The 24,084-nt window shown below is 34.5% G+C and overlaps 2 protein-coding genes across 3 annotated transcripts in view; both read right to left on the bottom strand.

Moving 5' to 3' along the window:
• Positions 1-1,146, bottom strand: part of pds5 (cohesin associated factor B pds5) — a 38,292-nt gene extending 37,146 nt beyond the window's left edge. Inside the window, exon 1 of the mRNA XM_073092194.1 lies at positions 909-1,146. The gene's annotated coding sequence lies outside the window, so the exon portion shown is untranslated. The remainder of the gene's footprint in view (positions 1-908) is intronic.
• Positions 1,147-4,101: 2,955 nt separating this feature from the next.
• Positions 4,102-24,084, bottom strand: part of LOC140756761 (retinaldehyde-binding protein 1) — a 33,060-nt gene continuing 13,077 nt past the window's right edge. The window contains exons 1-6 of one of the 2 annotated variants that reach the window (XM_073092317.1): positions 18,408-18,514; positions 10,261-10,526; positions 8,936-9,157; positions 5,902-6,095; positions 5,261-5,377; positions 4,102-4,745 (exon numbers count right to left, since the gene is read on the bottom strand). In XM_073092317.1, the coding sequence (XP_072948418.1) occupies positions 4,503-4,745; positions 5,261-5,377; positions 5,902-6,095; positions 8,936-9,157; positions 10,261-10,519 (1,035 nt within the window). In that variant the 5' untranslated portion in view covers positions 10,520-10,526; positions 18,408-18,514 and the 3' untranslated portion in view covers positions 4,102-4,502. Of the gene's footprint in view, positions 4,746-5,260; positions 5,378-5,901; positions 6,096-8,935; positions 9,158-10,260; positions 10,527-18,407; positions 18,515-24,084 lie in introns of those variants that run through there. The other variant, XM_073092318.1, reaches the window with a different exon arrangement.

Genomic DNA, 24,084 nt, shown 5'->3' with positions numbered 1-24,084 from the left:
TTTATTACCTACTTTAAGTACAATTATTAATAAGGCTATTTCATATGTAAGTCGTCTAATACAAAGAGAAATCCTCAGAATTAAATCTGAAGACTAACTTAGACACTAACGGGGCTATATACAAAATTCTTTTAGAATATGTCCTAGATTTAGCATACTCCACGTTCATTGCCTTTTATATTCGTCTATTTGAATGCCTAGTCTAAGTGGTCACATTTTCAACTGTATAAATGCTTTTGAAATGCAATGATACAAAGTTTATATAAATGTAGTAACTTACTTTTTTGGAATTTTCTATCTCATAACACTTTTTAGATCATCAATAAGTATATACAGATATTTGTAATAAACTTTACGGAAATAATTCTATATGAATGGAGTATTGTAATGGTTATACTTTATGGTTGTACGTTTAGAACAAGGGTGATATCTTTTGTTCTATGGGATGATAGAAAGAATACTTTACTAATGTCAATATAGTAGATGTATACATAACGAAACTAAAATGCATAAAGCAAAAAACAAGAAAGCATAATCGAAATGTGCATCGGATAAGACTCCACTACGTACCGAAAAATGGTGATCACGTCAAAACTCAAAATGCAAACAATTGTTAACACAAAAACATGACACAAACGACGCGACTCAAAACACGATATTTAGATTACAAATAAACCGAACGAGCATGTAAACTTGACACTGGTTTGTTTTGGAGGCGATGTGCCGTCGTGGTCCCGTGCGACATCACAACACCACTTTCCTACACCACACACCCTGACGGACGCCCAAACACACCCAATTTTCAAGGTTAAGCCTCATAGATATCGCACAAATCATAAAAATACAGTATTTTCAAAACTCACGTACACATAAATATGAGAGTGATGTATAATGGCTAAAATACGTACAAGAAGTCATAGACGTGGGCCCAGTGCTCCCGATGTTTACAAAATCACCACAGCGGTCGCGTTCAAACAAAACAATCACAAAATCAACATAATGGGATCACAAAAGCGTCACTGGAAATCAAAACATAAGGGTAAGGAATTGTCCTATTGATCTAAATACATAGAAAATCGTTTAATAATTTTTTTATCAATCGGTGGACGCCAAACTGCGGGAAAAACTACAGCGAAGTTGGCAGCATTCGCGTCGGAACTCAAGGTTGCTCTATTGTCTATACATTTCGTTCAGAAATTATGATTTGTGTTTCCATAACAAATAAGTTAATTTTTATTTTTAGTCTTTTAAATTATTGCCTCATTATTATTTTTCTATGATATTTCCAAATTTTAATGTTATAGTAAGCACTATACCTGGTTGATATAATAGATAAAATTAGATATAAGATACCCCAGAGTAAATATTACTATATACTGTGAACTAGTTCATTATAGACTTCGTTGTAGATTTAAGAAAAAATCGTCAGTTAGCACCCGCATATAGGCATACTGCATGATTTCCATAGGATTAGTATATACCAGGCAATGGCTGGTAACTAAAAGATGAGATGAAGTAAAAGAATAATATTTCCAAATATTTTATTGTTTAAGCCTTATAATAATATAATATTTGAATTACCAAAAAAATGTACAATTACAGATTGCATCTAATTTTGTCTCTTATTTTGTAGCTTACAGCTAATAATATACTAGACGACAAGAAATAATCAACTGCGATAGACATAATAGCGACGCCTTTACAATATATTTTATATACCATTACGCAGCAGTCAGTTTGTCATGTTTTAATATCTTAATAAAATCTACAAATAATATCATAGCATCGATCTACAATGATGCACGCAACATGCAACCAGTACAGAATGGTAACGTGACCCCACCAACGGCTGCCACTAGTGCCACCTACTTAACTAGTCATTAAAGATAAATATTTTAACCACGGAACAATAAAAACTAGTTTTTGTTTCGTGATTTTACAATGGATGTGCAATAAGCTCACTAGCGCCTCTACTGGCAAGATTTGGAAGCTTACTAAGAACTATTCCTAAGTTCATTACGTACTATTTTTTTATAGATTTATTTTTGATAAAATATGATTTAATTCTCAATAACTTCCAAAGTTTGCCGACGATGTTGCATTTGTGTCACCAAACAAGCGCCTCCTTCACAATACAGTTGCTTTATCGTGAAGAAAGTGCTTTCAATGTGAAACAGCGAATACCATCCTTAATAATAATAATTTTATTTATTCCAATTAAAATAAAAATACAAAAATATAATTTTACAAAGACGGCTACGACTCTTTTCTCTGCAAGGTATTCCACTCGTTAACTAGAAAAACATTATATTTCCATTAAAAAAATGTTCAAAACTTTCTAAGAATAATATTTGTAATGGCGTCGTGGGTTACGACTAACGTACCTAATAGTAGCTCTCTTCATATCAAACATTGTAATTATGTAAAAGTAGCTGTCTAAAACACTTATAATCTAACTAAAAGGCCTGAGATCTATTTATAAACAGATATTTAATATTATAAAACATATCGAAGCCCAGTAACAAGCAAAATGATTTTTTAAAATCTTTATATTGATCTAAAGTTCCAAAATATAAGGCTTATCAAAATATTACAATAAATCTTAACACTAAAATAGGCTGTATTTAAAATATTTGTAAGGTTTTTTTTTATAGACGCTGAAACTACTTCGATATTCGAAGTAGTTTAAGAAGCTGTAATAAATTTAGCTTGTGTGAAATGTGCTAATATCAATAATTTATTAACCAATGTATACTGCCAATCATAGAACTGTGTCAACCTTAGATAATTAAACCGACGTCAACCGAACCGATGCGAATTGAACCAAAATATTAACTTAGGCAAAAACGATTACAATCTGTTCAAGTCTATTATCAATAATCAATCTATCCAAATTTTGCCAACCAAAGCTCGAAATTTGTTAATTTCTAGTATGGAGAAATTAGACAAACTGATTATTCATATCATAACTAATGTTAGGGTCATATAATGTAGTGATCACAATTTGAATCCCGTACGAAATACAAACTTACAAAGCTTATGTCGATATTTTATACTAAAATCTACAAAATCACAACGTTATCCTAGTGTCAAATATGTTTTTCATCAGCCTGTATACCAATATTAATTATTGCTATAGATTTAAATCGTTAGTTATCTGTAGAAGTATATAATATTATCTATGGTATTACGCAGTCTGTCTACGTATCTAATAATAGCAATATGGCCATAGGCACAAAATAAAATCTTTTTATTTTGTACCACGGGCTTGGTCTGTCGATTATCTACTTGTGTCCGTGACTGACGAACAAGTAGAGTCGGTCAATCACTGACCAACTTGTATCCATGACAGACGATAAGCGTATACTACGCGTATGCATACTACGAATTGTGAATTGGGGAGATGAGTAAACTCACTAATGCTGTATCAGAATTGACTTTAGGATTAGATTTTAATAAACAGACTTAAACTTAATTAACACTTAGCGTTCCTAGGAACCAATTGATGGAAGATATGATATTATGACTTAACCAGAGCTTCACAATAGCAATACTTAGTTAAACCCGGCTACTGCCAATCACCATCATTGGTTAAACCTGTGTAACATTTTACCCAGCAAATTTTAATTTAATTCTACGTAGCACCATACATTATTTACGGTCTGAAGTTGCAAGTCAATGAGATACAATACAGTTATATTTGAATGTTTGTGTCGAGTAATGACCCAATAAGGAGTACAAACATTTACAAAGAGGCACACGTTCTTGCTTCGTGTAGGTGCATTACTGTGTAATTTCTGAACGAAAATATTTTTGGCGTAATTTTTACTTCCAATCGCATGCCATAGATTAGTAAAGATTACTCACTCCTAACAAGAAAATGTACCCAGTTTTGAGAATTGAAATAGTTGCGTAAAAAAGTTTTGCCACGTATCCGTGCTAAAATGTCCCTAAAATATTTGAAATAATTATTTATTTATTATGTAAATTACGCAGTATTAGTTATTTATTCGTAAATTTTCTCTAAAAATGTTTTTATTGGTCAAGAATTCAAAAAAAGAACTTATTAATGTTAAAAAAAGAACTTATTAGTAATTTGTGGCTTCATTTCAATTTCAAGGCGGCGAAGTATCTTTACTAATCTATGTCGCATGCACTATGCATCCGACTTTAGTCACTTATTCCTCTAAGATGAGTCCTTTGTCATTTCAGTGGCGCCCTTTATTGTTTTTTTTTCTTGGTAGAAGAGAGAATACCCTTTATATGTAATGTATGTGTCTAAAACATATATAGTTTTTATATATCATTGATCTAAAACGACTGATTGAACATCCGCGTGGCGACCTCTAGACCCTCACCCTTCTCTACCTACCTAAGAATACGCGTACCTATATATTTTACACATTCATTGATAACAATAATACTTATAGAAACTATAGCCTTGACAGAACCTAACGATTTAAATCTTTGCTAACTATAACTAATATATTATTTACGTAAATCTAATCCAATTCAAGTTTTCTGAAAGATCCGGCCGTGGAGTGTATGTCTTGCGTCAAATCATTTCTTTCCAATGCGTGTAAATCCACGCACATGTCGTCCAGCGCGAGTAATTCTTCTCTGTGTTTCAGAAGATTACGTTTCAATTCTTCTATCATGTCTCTCAAGGGAACCGTGCCGCCATATTCTTTCGGCAAAATGGCGGGGTCGACGTGTTTCATCAACTCTTCTGAAGTTCGATGGAACTGTAATAAAAATATAATAAGTTAATAAAATAAATTCTTCAAAACATAATTATACACAAAAATTATTTGTATCTAAGGAGGATCGAATGTGAATTATGCAATAACTAATAACTAAAATGAATTGTTTAATAATTAAAGACACGCAATAATAGCTTTGTGTGTACACGCACGCGACCATACAAACATACATGCGTATCATAAAGCAAACGAATCTTAAATATTATCTATTATTTTATTAAGGAATTCAATGTTGGGTCCGTCAATAATAAAAACCAGAAACTTCTTTTGAATAGGCCAATATAAATATTAGGGTGCTTCTTGACCAAAGGGTCATGGTCAACCGTTAAAAATTTGCTTTGCTTTTTTTGCCCTTGTTATAAACTTTATTATTATTCTATATTACTTACTATCGTGTTCAAGGAGTAAGCATTTATCTCTTGATTGAGTGAATATTTCATTGTATTCTACGTGGTCAATAATTATATTATTAAAAGGTAATTTGTATATGTAATTACCATAACACGGTCCTTCAATTTGTCGCTCAGCAGTGAAATGGCAAACTCGAAGAATCTGACGCCGTAGTGGGGAATATTCACGAAATGTGTCCTCTTGTGCCGCATGGGTGTTGAGTTCTAGAAAAAGGAGCAGATATTAAAGTCGGTCCCATCTTTATTTCCAAAAAAATATTACCTTCTTTTTTTATTCATAAAAACGAAGCGATGGTAGTATAAGATATATATTACATAGAAATAATATAATAAAGAAATAATAAAATAAAGTAAGACTATAGGAATTTGGATTTGCTGCATTTTATGACATTAATATCTGAAAATGAAAATGGAGTAGTCTAAATGGATACCATAACCCGACAAGATTTAATTTAAAACTTTCACATCATCTAGATCTTCTCGTATTAAAATCATCAATATAAAACCTTATTTAGATTCTCCATAGCGTTCTCAAAGGTGTGCGAACTCTACCAACAGTACCAACCGATATACAACCGCGTACTAGACTATGGTCTATATTTCTTCAATCTCAGTCTGGAGACGAGAAACTATAGTATTGCAGAAATAGATAGATGAAGACGAAACTTGCCTTAAGGGATACTTGAGTATAGCAAGCAGGTTGAGCATAATGTAATAGATTTTGATACCTGTATACAGTTGAGCATGACGCGAACATCGCTGAGTGACCACAGGCTGACGTGTGGCATCTGCATACCAGCCTCATCATTCACGTGTGTGTAGCCGAGCAGCTGGGAGCGCGGCTCGTCCAGCAGCAACTCCACGATCATCGAGTGCACGCGCGCCATCACGTTGCTGTCGAACGCGTGGGGGTCGAAACGACCTGGGAAATTAAATTTATCTTAAATGGAAGTTGTAAACAAGCGTGCAGTTTGCCAGTAAGAGAACCTAGTCCACCTGATGGTAAATACCTGTTCTGGATTTACTGGATTGCCGTCTTAGCCTTACAGGGATTACTACTAGGGATACTACTGTTATAAAACAAGGGTATGGTGAGGTCACCTTAGGTGTATAAGAAGTGTGACAAGTAAGGCCTCCGTGGAATGCAATCATGGATAACGTCAAGAAAGACTTGCAGTGCAAACTATGACTGTTTCAAGGACGACAGTGACTATCGGATGGCTGGAAGCTATGATTAAAATTTATTTGAGTAATAAACGAATAAGTTCTGGAAAAAGTAACAAAGTTAGTGACTTAACACGTTCAACGCCACGCTAAATTTCTAGACATTTCGCGTGCGCCGTGGCGGACACCATGTGTCCGACACATGAGTCGGTCCTACAGGCCGTGGCGGACACCAGGTGTCCGCCAGCACTATCTAAATTTAAATGTCTCCAACGGGCCAACAGTAACTAAACCGAACAAAAAATGTATAGAGAATGACCCGCGTGGCCCTGTGTAACTTAGCCAAAATAAATAATAAAGCTGTGTAAAATTATGATGACCCGACATCGACACTTAAATTTTCTTAAAATATAAATAAGATACAAATCGTTAAGCGTGTTGAAGCAATGACTGTTGGCGCGTAAATGCCTAGCGGGAACCGCGGGGAGGCGCCGGCGACGCTCGTGGGTCGCGCGGGTAGTGAGTGACAGCGTGACCCGCGCGGCTTGGCGCGCTAGAATTACGATAAGTGTTCCGCGTAGGCCGTGGCGGTCACTGGTGTTCGCCAGTGTTTTTTTTATCAATACACTGTATTTTTTTACGGGAATCTCAACCAATATAATATTTTTGTCCTTATTTATCAAAAAAACTAATAAAACACAAACATCAATTTGTGCCATTTTATTATTTTTAAAGCGGCCTGGAGGGCTAATTCATTGTCGGACAACTGGTGTTCGCCATGGCGTTCAACGTGTTAATATAGATTTAATTACTTATTATGAAATACTAAATTATGTCATAACTAATTATGACATAATTAATTATATCAGGAAATATCGGCAACAAGGTAAAATAAAATGTAATATTGCCAAGCAACTAAGTAACATTGACAAGGTGAAAATCACCGTATTATATAATAGACTTGCAGATCAATAAAAGACAACGAAAAAATATAAAATAAAAATATAAACACTCAAGTGAACGGACCTGTTAACCTTGTACCCTATAAGGTTTGGTTATTAAAAGATTCGTAGGTACCTTTTTACAAAACGGATCAAATATGGTAAAAAAATATAGGTAAACTATGAGGAATTCATTTATTATAGACTGACCCAGCAAACTTTGTACCGCCTCAAAATCTATTTATCAAATATATTTCATATAAAATATAGCCTATGTTACTCGTGGATAATGTAGCTTTCGAATGGTGAAAGAATTTTTAAAATCGGTCCAGTAGTTTTTGAGCCTATTCATTACAATCAAACAAACAAACAAAGTTTTCCTGTTTATAATATTAGTATAGATATTGTAATGTAACGAATATAACAAAACCGCTGAACAAAAACAATCGTCGTCTAAACGAAAACTTGCCAAGTAAAAGCAGCTCTTTTTATCCAAAATTATGTATAGTACCAGATTGTTCTGGTAAGGGTACAGGTGATCAAAAGGTGATGGTACCAGCATCTTCAATCAGCCCTTACGTTTCGATTCGATTTGAAAGGTGCGTGCTGATTTGCATATAATGTGACCATCTTCGTCCTTAGAAGTAGCAGACGAGCATGCAGTCCACCTGATGATAAGTGGCTACTGCCGCCAATGTACATTTGTAATCAACCTCAGATAGGATTAGATCTTCCTACCTGAGGTCGGCCACAGATGCGTCGCTACCCCTGATGACACAGCGGCGCTTAACACTGTTATCAGGCAGAAATAGGTGTGGCGGTAGCGCCGCCGGAGTAGAACCACGAAGGGTTCTACCACCTTCAGTAGGTTCAGGGAGAAACCCTGTTATGTATGGAATTCGTCCACATATCTTCATGTAAACATCAAGCTCGGTTGCTGACGTTAATCACCATAATTGACTCAATATTCTTCACCTCAAATACCTAATATTTGCTAATTGAATAGAATAGGTAAACAATACGTGATTTCTCATTAACATGTAGATTGTTCTTTGTATTCCACACACGCTAGTGTAATCGTCGGGTGCAACTGATTCGCATAATAATCGGCGAACTCGTGGAATTATGAGTTAACTACAGGAAAACGTCGATTAATACGATTATTATGTTGACTTGTAATTGGGGTAAAACATTATCAAATACTTCACACGTTATTCAAAACTATTATGTAATTTAAGGTTGATACGATAAAATTTGGGTACAAATCGTTGCTTTAATAAATATGTTCTCAGTAAATATGATAAGAGGGAAACACGCTGAAATGTTTCGTGTAATACACAATGCGTCCTTTAAACTGAAATTTGGCACGCACTCTCGTGCGTTTGGGCTAAGTTGGTTTAACAATGCACTGTTAATAAGTAATTATATGAGTAAGTACACGAAATGTTTTAAAATCATGTTAAAATCGATCGCCCATCTTAGTAGATGAGCTCATAAATAATTATGGATCATCAAGTTTTTAATCATGGATTTTGAGTGAAAACTCGTCGTCTAGTTTTTTTTTTTAATAATTAGTAAAGTGTGATAACATGTCGTCTACTCAAAAAGTTATTAAGTGAATAATTAGTAAAGCAAGCAAAAATGATTCAATACTAACCCATACAAGACAAAACAACTCGTCTGCCTTCAGAGTCCCTTTTCGGCAGGGGTACCAAATACCCTGCGTCGATCACAGCCGCAATCTTGGGGTCCAGGGGGTCGAGCTTTTGGAACCAGTTGGGGTACATCTGCCTGATGGTGAGGTACCTCTCCAGCATGGAACACGCTTGCGGGATGGAGTACTTCTTCGTGCGGAGGAAACGGAGGAGGAATGGTGCATCTGTGGAGTGGAGCAATTTTTAATGAAGTAGGTAAGTGATCACAGACTCCTACAACATCTATATTGAACTCTTAATACGCGTGTCTTACTTAAACTCAGTCATGAAATATCATATGTTGCTACAGTGCTTCTAACCCGGAAACCCAGATAGATACATTGGTAGAGTACTGAAAAATTGGTAAAACTAGCACTGTTGTTACCTCTTAAGACTAAGCTTAAATAAAATACTTCGTGTGTGACAATCTTGATACCAAAAATATGCTTCTCGTTACCACACCCTAGAAATTAGAACACAGCAGCGCTCAACATTTGTTACAAGACGTAAAGGAGTGGGTACCTACGTCTACTTACGTCTTAATGCTTATAGGTAAAATATTTGTAAATTTGAATTATAAAAAGAACTGGATTAAAAAAATATTGAGGATAACTCAAACATCTTTACTTCAGTCAACATTTGTCCTTTTACGAAACTGAGTAAATATATTTATAAAGTAAATCGTATTAAAATAATTATAATCAGTTATGAATAATTAATAATGTGAAGACGATATGCGTATTACCGGAGGGTATTATGCTGACCACTACCTACATAATAATATTACGCCAATATTACAGGCACGTGGTCACAGTAATGAAAGCTGTCTTTCGAGACCTAAGTAGCGCATAGTTACAATAAATCACTTTTATTTTTAATACAACCTGATGGTAAGTGGCTACTACCGCTCATGGACATTTGTAATCAACCCCAGATAGGATTAGATTCCCACTTGAGGTCGGCCACAGATGCGACGCTAACCCTAAGGACTAAGCTAAAACGTGTCGGAATAGTATGTCTCCCTTACCACACCCTTCAAATCATAAGACGGCAGCGCTTAACACTGCTGTTATTAGGCAGAAATAGGTGTGACGGTGGTGCCACTGAAGTCGACCCACAAAGGGTTCCACCATCTTCAACATTTAACTTCTTGATAGAAGTACCTAGTAAACAAGCAGTCCACCTGATGATGATGATGGTAAGTGGATAGTACGGTACTGCTATGGATATACCCATGGATACCTGTAATGAACCTCTGATAAGATTGGATGTCTAATTGGAAGTTTACCGGTTCGACTTTTCTTTATCGCCGGGTGTTTCTCGATAAAGTGCCTCATTTGCGCGAGCGCCTGCTCCCGAAGCGCCGGTTCCTCCCTGATGTCCAGCCGGGCCTTCTCCCGGAGCTCCTGGGGGAGCTCTCCCCCCTCCCGCTCCTTCGCTTCCAAGATCTGCATCCGCTCGTCGTCGGTCAGCCGCGGGGAGTCGTGCAGTTCCAGTTTAGGCTCGTGCTCCCTACGGCATTCTTGCTGGAGGACCGATGTTGCCATTTCTTATCTGTAACAATGAAATATTTTTTTAAAATAATTGGCCAAGTGCGAATCAAACTAGTAAACGGAGCGTTCCGTACCATCAAACTTACATTTCTTTTATGATTTTATCTTTTTTACTCTTGATTGTATATATTGTTAATTAGAAATAATTTCTTTTATTATTTTTTTATTTTTAGTATTTGCTATTATAGCAGCCATAGAAGTGAATCTATTGTGAAAATTTGAACTGTCTACTTATTAAAACGCCGAAAAATAGCCGTCTCTTATATGGTGCCCCACATTCATTTTCAAACATTTATTATTCGTAATATTTGTTGTTATAGTGTCCACTGAAATACATACTCTGTAAAAATTTCAAGTGTCTATCTATTACGTTTCAAGAAACAGAGCGCTGTGACAGATGGACCTGAGGCTCAGTAATAGGGTTCCGTTTTTACCATTTGGTTACTGAACCCTAATTAAAGGTTATAACATTTTGGTACCTTTCATTGAATAGATTTATTATAAACAACAGGCGTATATCCACCGATTTAAGCTCATATATCAATGAGTCAATCTTACAATAAGTAGATCTATCAAATCTTCCATTGGAAAGTCGGCTAATGAAGTGTGGAGTCACCCGGACTGGCATGGTTTCATCACGGAGTTCCGAAGGTTGTCATAAACTATTAACCCGGTTTTACGTCGCTTATGTAAGGGACACGCCTTTATTGTATTATGTAATGAGTACACTGCAAACATCTTGTACTACCAACGGCGTGTAGAGAAGAACGGTTTTTTGTAGGTAAATATAACATATTTATCTATACAATTAAATTACTATTTCTACTTACTATTTCTTTATTTGTTTTTTTTTTTCGTGCCTGTATTGTGTGTGCATAAATAATAAATACCAAAATAAAATTTAATTATTTGTTTAATAAAATATACAACAAATATATACAAATATATACCAAAATAACAACTTTTTACTAAATACATATGAACATATAAACGGTACTTAAGTAGGTATAACAAAAAAACAGTTATAAATTTTTTTGTCTGTGTCTGTGTGTCTGTTCCAGCTTATCTTCGAAATGGCTGGACCGATTTAGACGGGACTTTTACAGGCAGTTAGTTGATGTTATAAAGAGTATCTTAAGCCAAGGTTAGGCTTTATTTTACAAAAAGAATTAGGGATCCACACAAAAACATCTCACGAAACCTTCCGAGTATTTATGCTTTTAAATTCGGATGAAATCCGCGGGACAGTTCGTACAACATAGGTAACATGTAAATATCTTCTGTAAGTAGGTACACTACCGTACAAATATTTGCAATCATATTATTATGCCATTGCCAATAAGAGATTTATGTGATTACTTAAGTTACAACATTTATTTTAACCGACTGCGTAGTGCTGGATGCTCTCAATTTGATACCAAGTTCTCAAGTTCTCATGAAGTTTATCCATTTCTGATAGTAAAATAAAATAATAATAATAAAAGTAAAGAAAAGAAAATAATAAATAAAAATTATAAACGTCTGAAAAAAGCATTACCAGTGATTTCTTTTGATTACACGCTTTTTGTAAAAATAAACGTAAATAAACAATTATAAATCCTTATCCTTACTTCCTTACTTCCTTACTATCCTTATCCTTACTTCCTTACTAATATTATAAATCCGAAAGTAACTCTGTCTGTCTGTCTGTCTGTCTGGTTGTCTTTTCTTCACGTCTAAATCACTGAACCGACTTAATGAAATTTTGTACAAAGATAGTCTGTGACCCGAGAAAGGACATAGGATAGTTTTTATCCCGGAAATCCGACGGAAACTAAGGATGGCGATCTAAGATCGATTAATCGGAGAATCGATCTTTTGAATCAAAAAATCGATTATTTTAATCGTAAACTTTGCATTTGATCAAGTGATGATCTTTAGCAAAGTTGTTGTCCATGAGCCCACGAAGGTTTCAGAGTTGGTACGACCAATTTTCGCTAGATGGCGCCACTGGTATTCCAATGAAGGTACGAATTTTCAGTTTTATGTATGTTAGTATGTCATGTTACTTTCTTTTAAACGCGGGCGAAGCCGCGGGCAATAACTAGTGGTTTATAAAAATACAAGCGATTAGATTTTATTACCTACATATTGTTTTATATTTATTGTGCATCAAAGTTGTATAAGGGGCTATTACTCCAAATTTAAATCAATATGTTAAAAGGACATACAAGACAATTATTAATTTCGAGTTAAAAAGAACTTTAGACTTAAAATAATTATACTTAGTTTAAAAACTAAAAACCAAGCTTAAATCGCACAATGAAAATCGTTAATCCAGATTCCTGACGATCCTAATGACGTGAATGGGATAAAATTAATAAAATCGTGTATTGTTATCGGTTCTTCACAAGTGTTCAAAATTTTAAATTAATCGGACCGTTCAAAGTGGGTAAAAATCGAGTTCAAAGTTTCCGTTACATACATACATACAAGCCAAGCTAATAAAAGCGTGGTAAAAATGAAGAGGTTCTCAATTCGAATGTTTTTTTAAACAAGATCCGTGCCCAACAGTGGGACAGCGATGATTTTATGATGAAACACACCACATAGCAAACAAGTGAAACTACCAGTAAAACTGGTTCTAACTATGTTTAGTCCGATTTCGAACTTGACCACATTATACTAATTACACACCATTCGTATTTCAATTAACATATTTATACTACATAACTTAGTTTAATAATAATGTTATTCAGAATGACGGAAAACGTATACATATCTCACTCACACTTATGGTGATGAATGGGATGCAAATAGAGATGCCGTCATGCTGGAAAACAAACTTATGTAAATAAGCAATGGACAAACACACAAATTAACACCCACGTGATAATCTTACACGTGTCCGCACGCTTGACAAACATCGACAAACTGTTACAAATTCAAAGGTGCGGATAGAGAGTTTGCCTTGATTTGTGTAGGTTTGCAAGCGCTTGTAGCCAATGCAATGGCCATTCATACATATTTATTAATAGAGTATATTTTTACTATGCCTTATATATTTAAATATTACTTATTATATCCACTGATCGACGGGTAATCAATATAATTTTGCATAATCTTCTCATTCGGATTTCACGAACACAGCAGATATAAAGATTATTTAAAAGGCCACACATAATATGATCAAGAAAAGAGAATTTCAAAATAATTTAGATTGAGGCTATTGCCATGTCTGAGACCAATTTAAAATCATGTCTTAAGCTTTATTCATGTAACACTTTTGATATTTTTGAGAGATTAAAGATGCAAACGAGCATGCAGTCCACCTGATGGGAAGGGATCACAGTCGCCCATACGTACAATGTACATCTGTAACCAAGAAGCCCGACAATGTGTGTATAAAATTTCATAACAATCGATATGGTAGATGAAGCGTCAAATCGTAGCAAGCAAACAAACAAACAAGCACACTTTCGCATTAATATACGTTATATACAAGTGTGCTATCACCATGAATCACTTTATGTAGTGTTCACACTTGACCTTCAAACTTGGTGGCCTTATGCAAAACTTTCACTCACTTTCTCGTCACGGTAAAAGTTACGATGACAATGGCAATTTCATATCACGAGTCAAGTTTTTTGTGTACTAGATGTCTCTATATTATATACCAAATAATAGGCCAAGTGTTAGTCGAATGAATACGGAGGGTTCCGCATAAACTACAAATATTTTATTGAATGTTATCATAACAGTTATTTATTCATGCACATCATTCGTACATGCATACATTCGGAAAATTTTAGGTCTCTACCCATTACGGTTTAAAAGATGTACCTACTTTTTAATTTATTTAGTTTTATTGTGGTAACAGATATAATATAAAACATAATCTGTAAATTTTTCAAGTAATAAGCATCAATTAAATTACGTAAAAGTAGGCTAAGTAATAATAATAATAAAATAAAATTCTTTATTTCAGGCAACTAAAGACCCATATAATGTGTGTTAGTAACAGATTACTTATATACTACGTTAGTACCTATTATAATTAATGGTAATAAGTAATGGTTTTATCTTTTGGCTACGGACGCCTAAAAATGCTTCCGTGTGTTTGTATGCGCAAAATTTAAAAAAGTAATAAAGCGATTGACTTGAATCTTTTATATGACGTTGTAATTGTATATATAAATGTTTTATATACTTTTTATTCACAAAATAGTGATAAAACTTACATAAAAACAAGGCGTAGTCGCATACAGCTGGTTATATTATCAACAGCTAAAATCAGCTGTATTTTTAAGATACAAAGTCTAAAATAATTGTACCTAACTGTCGTTGACTATTCAAGTCATTTATCATTATACGAGTACATAGTTTGTTTCAATTTAGATAACAAAAGCTCAAGAGAAAGTAAGAAAGTTATACCTATTTGCAAACAGAAGCGTTTTTATTTAGCGTCTATTCAAAATAGACAGACAGATGGACAGATATTAAAAGGCATCTAGTGTACCTATGTATAAGGAAGTAGGCAAGATATGACTTATACGGAACCCTAAAAAACATATATATAGTAAAAGTAAATGAAATCCTTAAGGACTACAGTGTATGATGTGACGTGTATGTACACGATACTAATTATGAAATATCCATTCAATCCATTACGATCCCACTGTTTCCCTTAAAATTAGTACTGGAATGTGAAGGATACAATTATTGTAACTTATGAATAACTCTAAACATATAGATTTAATAATATTTTTAAGTTTGTATTATGACAGGTATAATAAATTGAACATTTACATTATAGCACAAAGTGCAAGGTTTCAGTGATATAAATGAATGCACTTAGATCACGTTAATGGCTGTATGCTTAAATCCCTTGGCCTTCCTTGAGCGGAAGAATTTAAGAAAAAAAAGTTACATAAATAAAAAAAAAACAATTTAAAGCGTTCTCGCTGTTTACGTATTTATTTTTTGGTCAAAACATCGACCAGAAACAATGCTAATTTGTATAAGCCATACTTATTAGTAGGCGACATCAGTTGAATTTAATTTAAACGCACTCAATGTATATATAATACTTATAAGCGTATGTAGAGCAAAAAACGCACGCAAAGTCGGTACCGACGTGAACAAATGAACTGAGCCACCCCGGTTATCGAGCATCAAAGCCTACCAACGTAGACGCATGGGCGGTACAAAGCGCTATTTGATATTCTATGGGTTCCATTATCGTTATCAATAAATCCATTTGGAGTCCACGGGCGTATCACTTACGTAGTCGCATAAAATCATTGTTTACGAACCACATTCAAAAATAAGCTTTGTTTATCAAATACTAGAACTCTAAATTCCCTAGCTGTGGTCCAGCAATGAAATAGTAAGGAATTCTATAGTTTCTTTGGCCTAGACTTACAAAAGACACGGTAATGTACTTAGTTTGATTGTATGAGATAAGAATTTCCTGCTATTTAACGTGTTTCAGTAATAGAATTGTAAATGACGTATCAATATTCTATCCCTCTTGCGACGTGCTGTATATTTACTTTTTTACAATATGGAACTTGCAAGTATTCATTCAGTGTGGAGTTGAGGACGGAAACAAAGAACTTGACTGCTTTAAAATATAGCCTATGCCATTGTATACGATTCCGACCACCACTTTCATGTTAAAATTCGTCAAGCCGTTTGAGTTGCATAAACTGGAACAACCCTTCGTACTCGGGTAAGAAATAAAAAATAGGCATAAGTAATAGTGCAAATAAATAAATCTCACCAGAGTTAATAATTACTATAGAGAAATAATATATACACGGTTCATTAAATATAAATTAAAATAAATGAGTTCAAACATAAAGAAAGACAAACATACAAGATACGCGCGAAAAACATCACCCTTCCTTGACAGTCGGGTAAAAATAAGAAACTTAATTTATTTAAATTATATATTTATATACGAGTATAACTCAAAGGTGAGTGACTGACATAGTGATCTATCAACGCACAGCCCAAACCACTGTACGGATCTGGCTGAAATTTGGCATGCAGGTAGATGTTATGACGTAGCATCCGCTAAGAAATGATTTTAATCAATTCTACCCCCCAAGGGGATAAAATAGGGGATGAAAATATTACTTCGTAACGCGAGCGAAGCCGCGGGCAAAAGCCCGTTTACAGAATATAAACAATAGTAAAGTGCTGATTACTAGTAGGTATATGTTACTAGTAGTCAGCACTTACTAATTTCTTAATCTAATTAATAAAACTTCTGATATTAATAGACCTACGAATATACTTTTTCAAGCATTTGACATTTTGCAAATATATTAGTTACCAAGATTTTCACGAGCACGTTTCAAGCTCCACGTTACGTTCAAAAGGTGAAAGAGAAAAGAGAGCTTTTATTAGAAGTTTTATTCAGCGCGAAACATTCCCGGCTGCAAAGCTTTCGACGACGCTCGTTATTTATTGGTCGCCGATTATACTGAACACGACAACAAATTATCCAAAGCTTGAACTTCGATTGACATTCGGAATAAATGAAAAAAGATTAGAACAGAATGTAAAGAGAAAATGATTGCGTTAAAAAAAACTAATAAACGCATTTATGAGACAGAGGAAGTAGTAAAATTGGAAATATGTTTTGAACTTTTTGATTACCACACATTAAAAATGACACAAATTTATTTTAGTTACTCCTCGACAATACATATAAACAAACAAAGAGAAAAAGAGATTTGATTAAATTCGACCAAAATACCACCACAAAAGTATAAAGGAAAGAAGTTATGGAAAGTTTTTGTTTACACATTTCACGCAAAATCTTCATAATCGTTTTCAATAATCAGAACTCCTCCATACAATTTTTCATTTACATAAAAACGACAATTAAAAAGAGTACGTTCAAGTTCCACTTCATTTCATTTGACAAGTTAATTAAAAGCTTTGTTTCGTGCTGGCTTCCCGACCGATCTCCGAACGACTTCATTATTTATAGCTGATTACTCCCGGATCCCTTCGCTGGACAGATTTATGCACGGGTTTTGGTTGACTAACGGTGAAGAAAAACATCTTGAGGAACCCACTTATCTTATAATTATTTCAAAAAAGTTCTTTAAGTTATGCGAAGTCTACTAATTCGCACTTGGCTAACGTAGTGAACTATGACATAAGGCCTTTTGACTCTGAGAGGAGATCCATGTTAGGGTGGGACAATATTGGGTTGATAACGACCGACCACCCAACCCTTGTGACAAGATACTCTCGGATCCCTTCACTGGACAGATTTATGTATGTTTTGGTTGATTAACGGCGAAGAAAAACATTGTGAGGAGACACACCGGAGAGTTATTTTAAAGAAGTTCTTAAAGGTGTGTTAAGTCTACTAATTCGCACATGGCTAACATGGTAACTATGACCTAAAGACCTTTTGACTCTGAGAGGAGATCTGTGTTGGGGTGGGCCAGTATTGGGTTGATGACGGGTTTAATACCACGACCACCATCAAACCCGTATAAAAAGGTACACAGGCTTATGTTCTGCATGGTTTACAAATGGATTTAGTTGGAAGTTGCTTACTTAATTAATTACTTCATAAGTAAACACAAGTTAAGTTTACATGCGACACAATTAACTCAATTTATGTTTAACTGTATTAATTAACTTACTAGGCAATTAACTTAAATACTGAATAATTATTAAAAGTAATCTCACGAAATGTTAGCATCCACAATGTCACAAATAACTACGAACTTTACTGCGTTCAAAAAACTTTCTTGCGCATATAACTTTTCCGAACAAAAAGATCACTTAGACAGAACGTGAAACTTACAATAAGTTTACTAAATACAAAATAATAATTAAAGTAGCAGTAATCTCAAAAACAACAACATACCAATTACTAAAGCACTAGATAAACGTCACGGCACTAGAACACGCCGTGACGTGACGTGACGTAACGTCACGCACACGTCACGCTGCGATCGCGCGCCGGTCCCGACTGCGGTCGATGCACCCGCGTCTCACCGTTAGCTCCCGAAATATTGGGACACACGGGCTTGGCAAATGGTGAACCTTAAACTGCATTTCCAAGGTGGTAGAGTCAGTATTATTCAGGAAGGTACCACCTATTTCTGAAGTTCTGCGTTTCGGTGAAGTAACTAGTATGCAGTCCACGTGATGGTAAGTGGTCAGTGCTGCCCATAGACATCAGTAGCCAACTTTATATAGGCCATATAGGCGTTGTTCATATAGGCGTTGGTGCTTCTGAGTACTAAGATGACAGACTCAAGGTATGAAAGTCGGTCCACATTTCTCTACTAGGTTTCCTCTCAGAGGAAGAAAAAGATCGTCCAAAAACTAGTCCAGATAATTTTATCCCGTGAACATAAATAATGATAAATTTTATTATTATGTAGTTAACTCAATAGTTTGAAAGTTGTAGAATTCGTTTCTATGTCAATTGCAGCGGAATCACTACCATCACAAATAAAATAAAATAAAATAACTTCACCTGTGTCTGCTTACAAAAGGAGTGTTAAGTGGAGCTGTGTTCTGGCTTGAAGAGTTTAAGGCAGAGACTAGTAGAAAAGTATAGTAGTCTCATCAGGAAAAAAGCTCTTACGGTCAACCTTAAATTGTACTCCGTTCCAATGTGGGTTTGATTACAGATCTGAAGTCTATGTAGATCTGCTTTATGGACTGAAACTTCATTTCTCTTTAACTTGACAAAATGTCTGCCTTTAATCAAATTTCTGATACAAAATTGAAGATTACCAAAATCATCTATAGTGAAACCATTGCTCTGTATTGTTCGAAGTTTGGTCATTGTCTGTTTAACACATTATAAACCTCATTTATTTTAAGAATCTGTAAAATTAAATTCTATATTTGCCAAAAGACAATATCTTGACAATATTTGTTTTACTTTTGGTTTCAGACAACCGTTCTACCGTATTTACGTCAGTACCCTTAGTATGAGATTTAACGTTTATACAAAAATAACTGTCTTTATATATGTTTACGTATTTCCCATTCATTTCCAATCAGTTCTGATACAGTCCGCTAGGGGCACTGACATCTTTGTAAAACCATTAAAACTCATATTAAGGGTTAAGGTTACATTAAATTAATTGAATTATATCAACGAACAGTTTCAATCAATTGTAATGATTTATCTTACAATTACACAATGGAATCTCTCTGATGATTGATGAAGATTACACGAAAGTTTTCCAAAATATAATATAAAAGCTTACATGCCCATGCACATACATAAGAATGCCCGCCGGTTTTTGTACAGCGGTCGTCGCACTCTATTTGCCGCGACTTCCCCAAAAATTGCTACACTCTGCCCTCCAACAATGACAACAATACAATCTTTTTTAACGTGTGGCTACGACATTATACAAATAAATAAAAATGCTGTTCTGAGTTATAATTAACAGTCATTTAATGAGTTTTAAATTGGAAGGTTTTTTTTTTCTTTTATAATTTGTACTGGACGAAATCTTTGACCATTTTGAATTAAAAACGCATGTGCTTACGAGACTATCAAAATAAATAAAAATGTTGTTCTGATTTATAAGTAACGGTCATTTAATTATGAGATTTAAATTGGAAGGTTATTTATTATTTTTTTTGTTTTTACCTGACGACTGGGACTATTTTGCGTTATGGGAAAGAGATGGTAACGAAATTTATAAAAACAGAATATGTTTGGTTGTTTTTTTTAACAGGGTTAATCGGGTTAATAATCAATATTGATCAAAGTGTAATAACCAATAACTACTACTCTTATATAGTTCAATGTGTTAAAGTCTAAAAACATTGTATTTATAAAGCAAAAGTTTAAGAATTACGCTAATCTCCAAATGAAATTGGAGAAACGAACCCGGGGTCCGAGGCTTACTTACAAGGTTCCCAAGGGCTTTGCCCCGAGCGCTTTACAAAGTAACGCTTAGTAGGGTCACCATTTATTACGATGAATATGGACAATCTGGAACTTCTTTATTGTAAAGATAGAAGCTTTGTAGTATAAACTCTTTGTTTACCTATATTTTGTTGTAAATTTAAAGATTAGCTTAATGTAACTAGATTTTGTTTTATAATACAAAAGTAGAAAACGAGCAGATAGTAAGTGGCTACTGCCGCCCATGGTTATCTGTAATCAACCTCGGATAAGATAAGAGTCCCACTAGAGTACGGCCATAAATGCGTTTCTAGCCCTAAGAACTAATTTGGATCGCCTTGGATAAGTATTCCTTCCTTACCCTTCAAATCGGAACACAGCAGCGTTTAACCCTGCTGTTATTAACCAAAAAGTTGTGGCGGTGGGGCCTCCAGATTTTATTTAAAGCTTTCTACACTCAGAGCTCCACACAAGGATTCTCTGTATCGTGGGTTTAATGGACATACAGAGACAAATACACAAACACCCAGACCCAGAAACAGAAACCTAAAATGACCGCCACGCAGATCGTCCAATTGAACCAAAAATGGTTTTACCAGCTTACTTACAACAACCCGCGTGGCGGAGCGGACACCATACCGGTCTAATGCGCAAAGTGGTCCGGGTTCGATCCTCGGCCAGACAGATATCTGTCGAAGACGAATTTAAATATCTGTTCTGGGTCTGGGTGTTAGTGTATTCGTCTTTGTGTGTCCATGGCACCCACGAAACAAGAAATCCTAGTGTTGGACTGTGAGTGTAAAAAGCGTTTATTCAATACCGAGCTTTTGCCCGCGGCTTCGCTCGCGTTACGAAGTAATATTATTAACTAATAAGATTTATACAAAGTTTCATCCCCTATTTTATCCCCTTGGGGGTAGAATTGATCAAAATCCTTTCTTAGCGGATGCCTACGTCATAACATCTACCTGCATGCCAAATTTCAGCCCGATCCCTCTAGTGGTTTGGGCTGTGCGTTGATAGATCACTGTGTCAGTCAGTCAGTAACCTTTGAGTTATACATATTTAGAAAAACTAAATTAAGATTTTTGTTGTAATAATAATTTATTATTAAAACATTACAACTATGTAATAATAATTTATTACAACAGCAATCTTAAGATACACATCATGGTCACCCTATAGTCCAGCTTTATTTAAATGAGCGGGATTGATTAAGTACCAACACATTCATCATCGCGCAACTCGAATTTAACACCATTCGCCGTTGTCCAATTGAAAATAATGAGTTTTAATTAAAATTCACTATATCTTCACTCTGATCTTAATTTAATAGACTTGGACAGGAAAGTTTACGTAACGTTTTAAATTTAGTATCTTATAATCTTAACGTTTTTGAAGAGGTAATATGTTGCAAGAAGAAGACCGATTATCTGGTTGATTACAAAATGCGTCAGTATTGCGTAGTTATAAAAGCTAGGGTAAATACGACGTAAACGATCGGTCGGTACGGTCGAAATCTCAATAGATCTCAATAGGGTTGATTACAGTTAACTTTTTTTTTATTACTAGGCATAAACAAATAAGAAACCCATTATAATTGAACACAATTATGCTTATAACACCGCAGAACTTAAATTGTTGATCCCTGAACTCAAAAACAGCTTTGAAAGGAAACTAAACGTAATGATATCCTGACCATAGAGTAGACCATAGACAACACTTCAAAGTTATAGCCAAGACCATAGACAAGACTTAGAAGACATCGAGGTGATTGTTATTCTATGGCCCCGATAAATTAGATGTCAAGCTCAATTAAGCGCCATTTTCACCTCGTATCTCTATGGCGATGCGTTATTGTAATGCATTACTATGGCGAGATTTAACTGTTAAATTTAACTGTTATTTGTTGTAAGCCCAATTAAGTTTCTCTCACTGGCCACTTTGTCGTCTGTGGGATGTATATTGATTTGGTGTGTAGGGTTTTGGTTCAAGTAAAAATATAAGTATATTTTTAATTGTGTTGTGTGTACACTGTACGTATTTACTTACTTAGTTGTATTTGAAATAATGAAGTAGATAAGTTACTAATAATGAGAAAATATATACTTATGCATGATATTTAAATGACGTTTATATCATTTTATGAATAAATATTATTATTATTCTTAAATAATAAAGGATTCTAGTTTTTATTGCAACAAAGTTTTAAATAAAAAAAAAATTAAAATAAAATAAATGATACAACCTATTTAATGATTGATATTAAATGTCTAAAAATATAAACTAACATGTATTTTTAGTAAGTACTGTTCCATAATATCTCAAGATCTTTAAATTTTATAAATCTACTACGACTTTTTAAAAGTTCTAATGTTTATTACTTAATTTAAATTTCGATGTTTTCTTGGTCTCTTAAAGAGAAAGAGACTCTCTTATTATTCGAACCCGTAATAAATCCGTCAAAATCTACAATTTCAGAATTCTGTCGTTTATATTTTATTGTTTACATCTTTAATAATACGGTGCGACAATCGTCAATGCATACGCATTCATATTACATGCATCGTTAAGCAAGAAAGTCGTTACTATGTATGCAAAATACTGTCCATTATGACGTAAGTTGTTTGACTGACGTAAATAACACGAATGACGTAAGCTTTGACGCAGGCGACAGAAGCGACGTGAGGCTTTTACATTTTCCTACTTAATAAAAGCGACAGAACACAGAAAAAAGGGACGTGACGCATGTCGCTTCTGTATGTTTTATGTATGAAAATGTATAAAAGTGGACAGAGGCCGCGTCTTATGTTTCTTCTGTGGGCATTACGCTTAAGATTTTATTTATCACACTGAGTTTATAGATATTTACTTAAATTAGTATTTTTGGATAAATAAAATTTTCCTATTTAGTATGCAGCTATCTCAAACACACTTTTGAATGTGTCACAAGTTTAGTAGATTTCAGTATTTATACATTTATTCTTAAAAAGGCCTTATATGGGTAAAATTATGGGTAAAGTGTTATGTAAAGACTAAGAAATATATTTTAAAATAAAGTGACTTTTATATTGATATTTGGGAATATTTATAACCATGACCTTACTTTCCAAGATGGCGGAGTAAGAAAGCTCCAAAGTTTTCCTAATTACAGACCCCGACGCCAATTCTCACAGCTGCACATAATTATAATAATACTCATAAATTCCGTTATAATGTGGTATTTACCAAAAATACTGGGTATCTGGACAAAAACAAAGGCATCATTTAGGTAAGTATTTTAACACATTGCAATTGCCTTCACAAAACCTGAAATGAATAAACCAAAAGCATCGTGAGTTTCGGCTGTATGGCTGTATGTAAAATTATTCTGGCCGAAAAACACGGAAGCCTTTCAAAAAACAAAATGGGCGATTAAAAAACTGGAGCTCAAGCGCGGTCGATGCACCTGGGAGACCGTTACCGAATCGACTGTTTATGTTTTATAGTTCCCTGGTACTTTCAGGGAAACAGTAATGGTTACTTATATAACAAAATGGATGTGTACGGCTGTAAGTATGCTAGAAAATAAACTTCTTATAAGTTGCAGATTATTGTATTGAAACAAATTAAATTTTCTGACCCAAAAATTAATAATTCTTGCCTAGTTGCTAGAGTGCAT

This window comes from Epargyreus clarus, unplaced genomic scaffold, assembly GCF_041222505.1.
Source record: "Epargyreus clarus isolate Ecla_fem2 unplaced genomic scaffold, WU_Ecla_fem_2.2 ptg000035l, whole genome shotgun sequence".
Taxonomy (NCBI): domain Eukaryota; kingdom Metazoa; phylum Arthropoda; class Insecta; order Lepidoptera; family Hesperiidae; genus Epargyreus; species Epargyreus clarus.
This window is presented reverse-complemented; position numbering and strand designations above follow the sequence as displayed.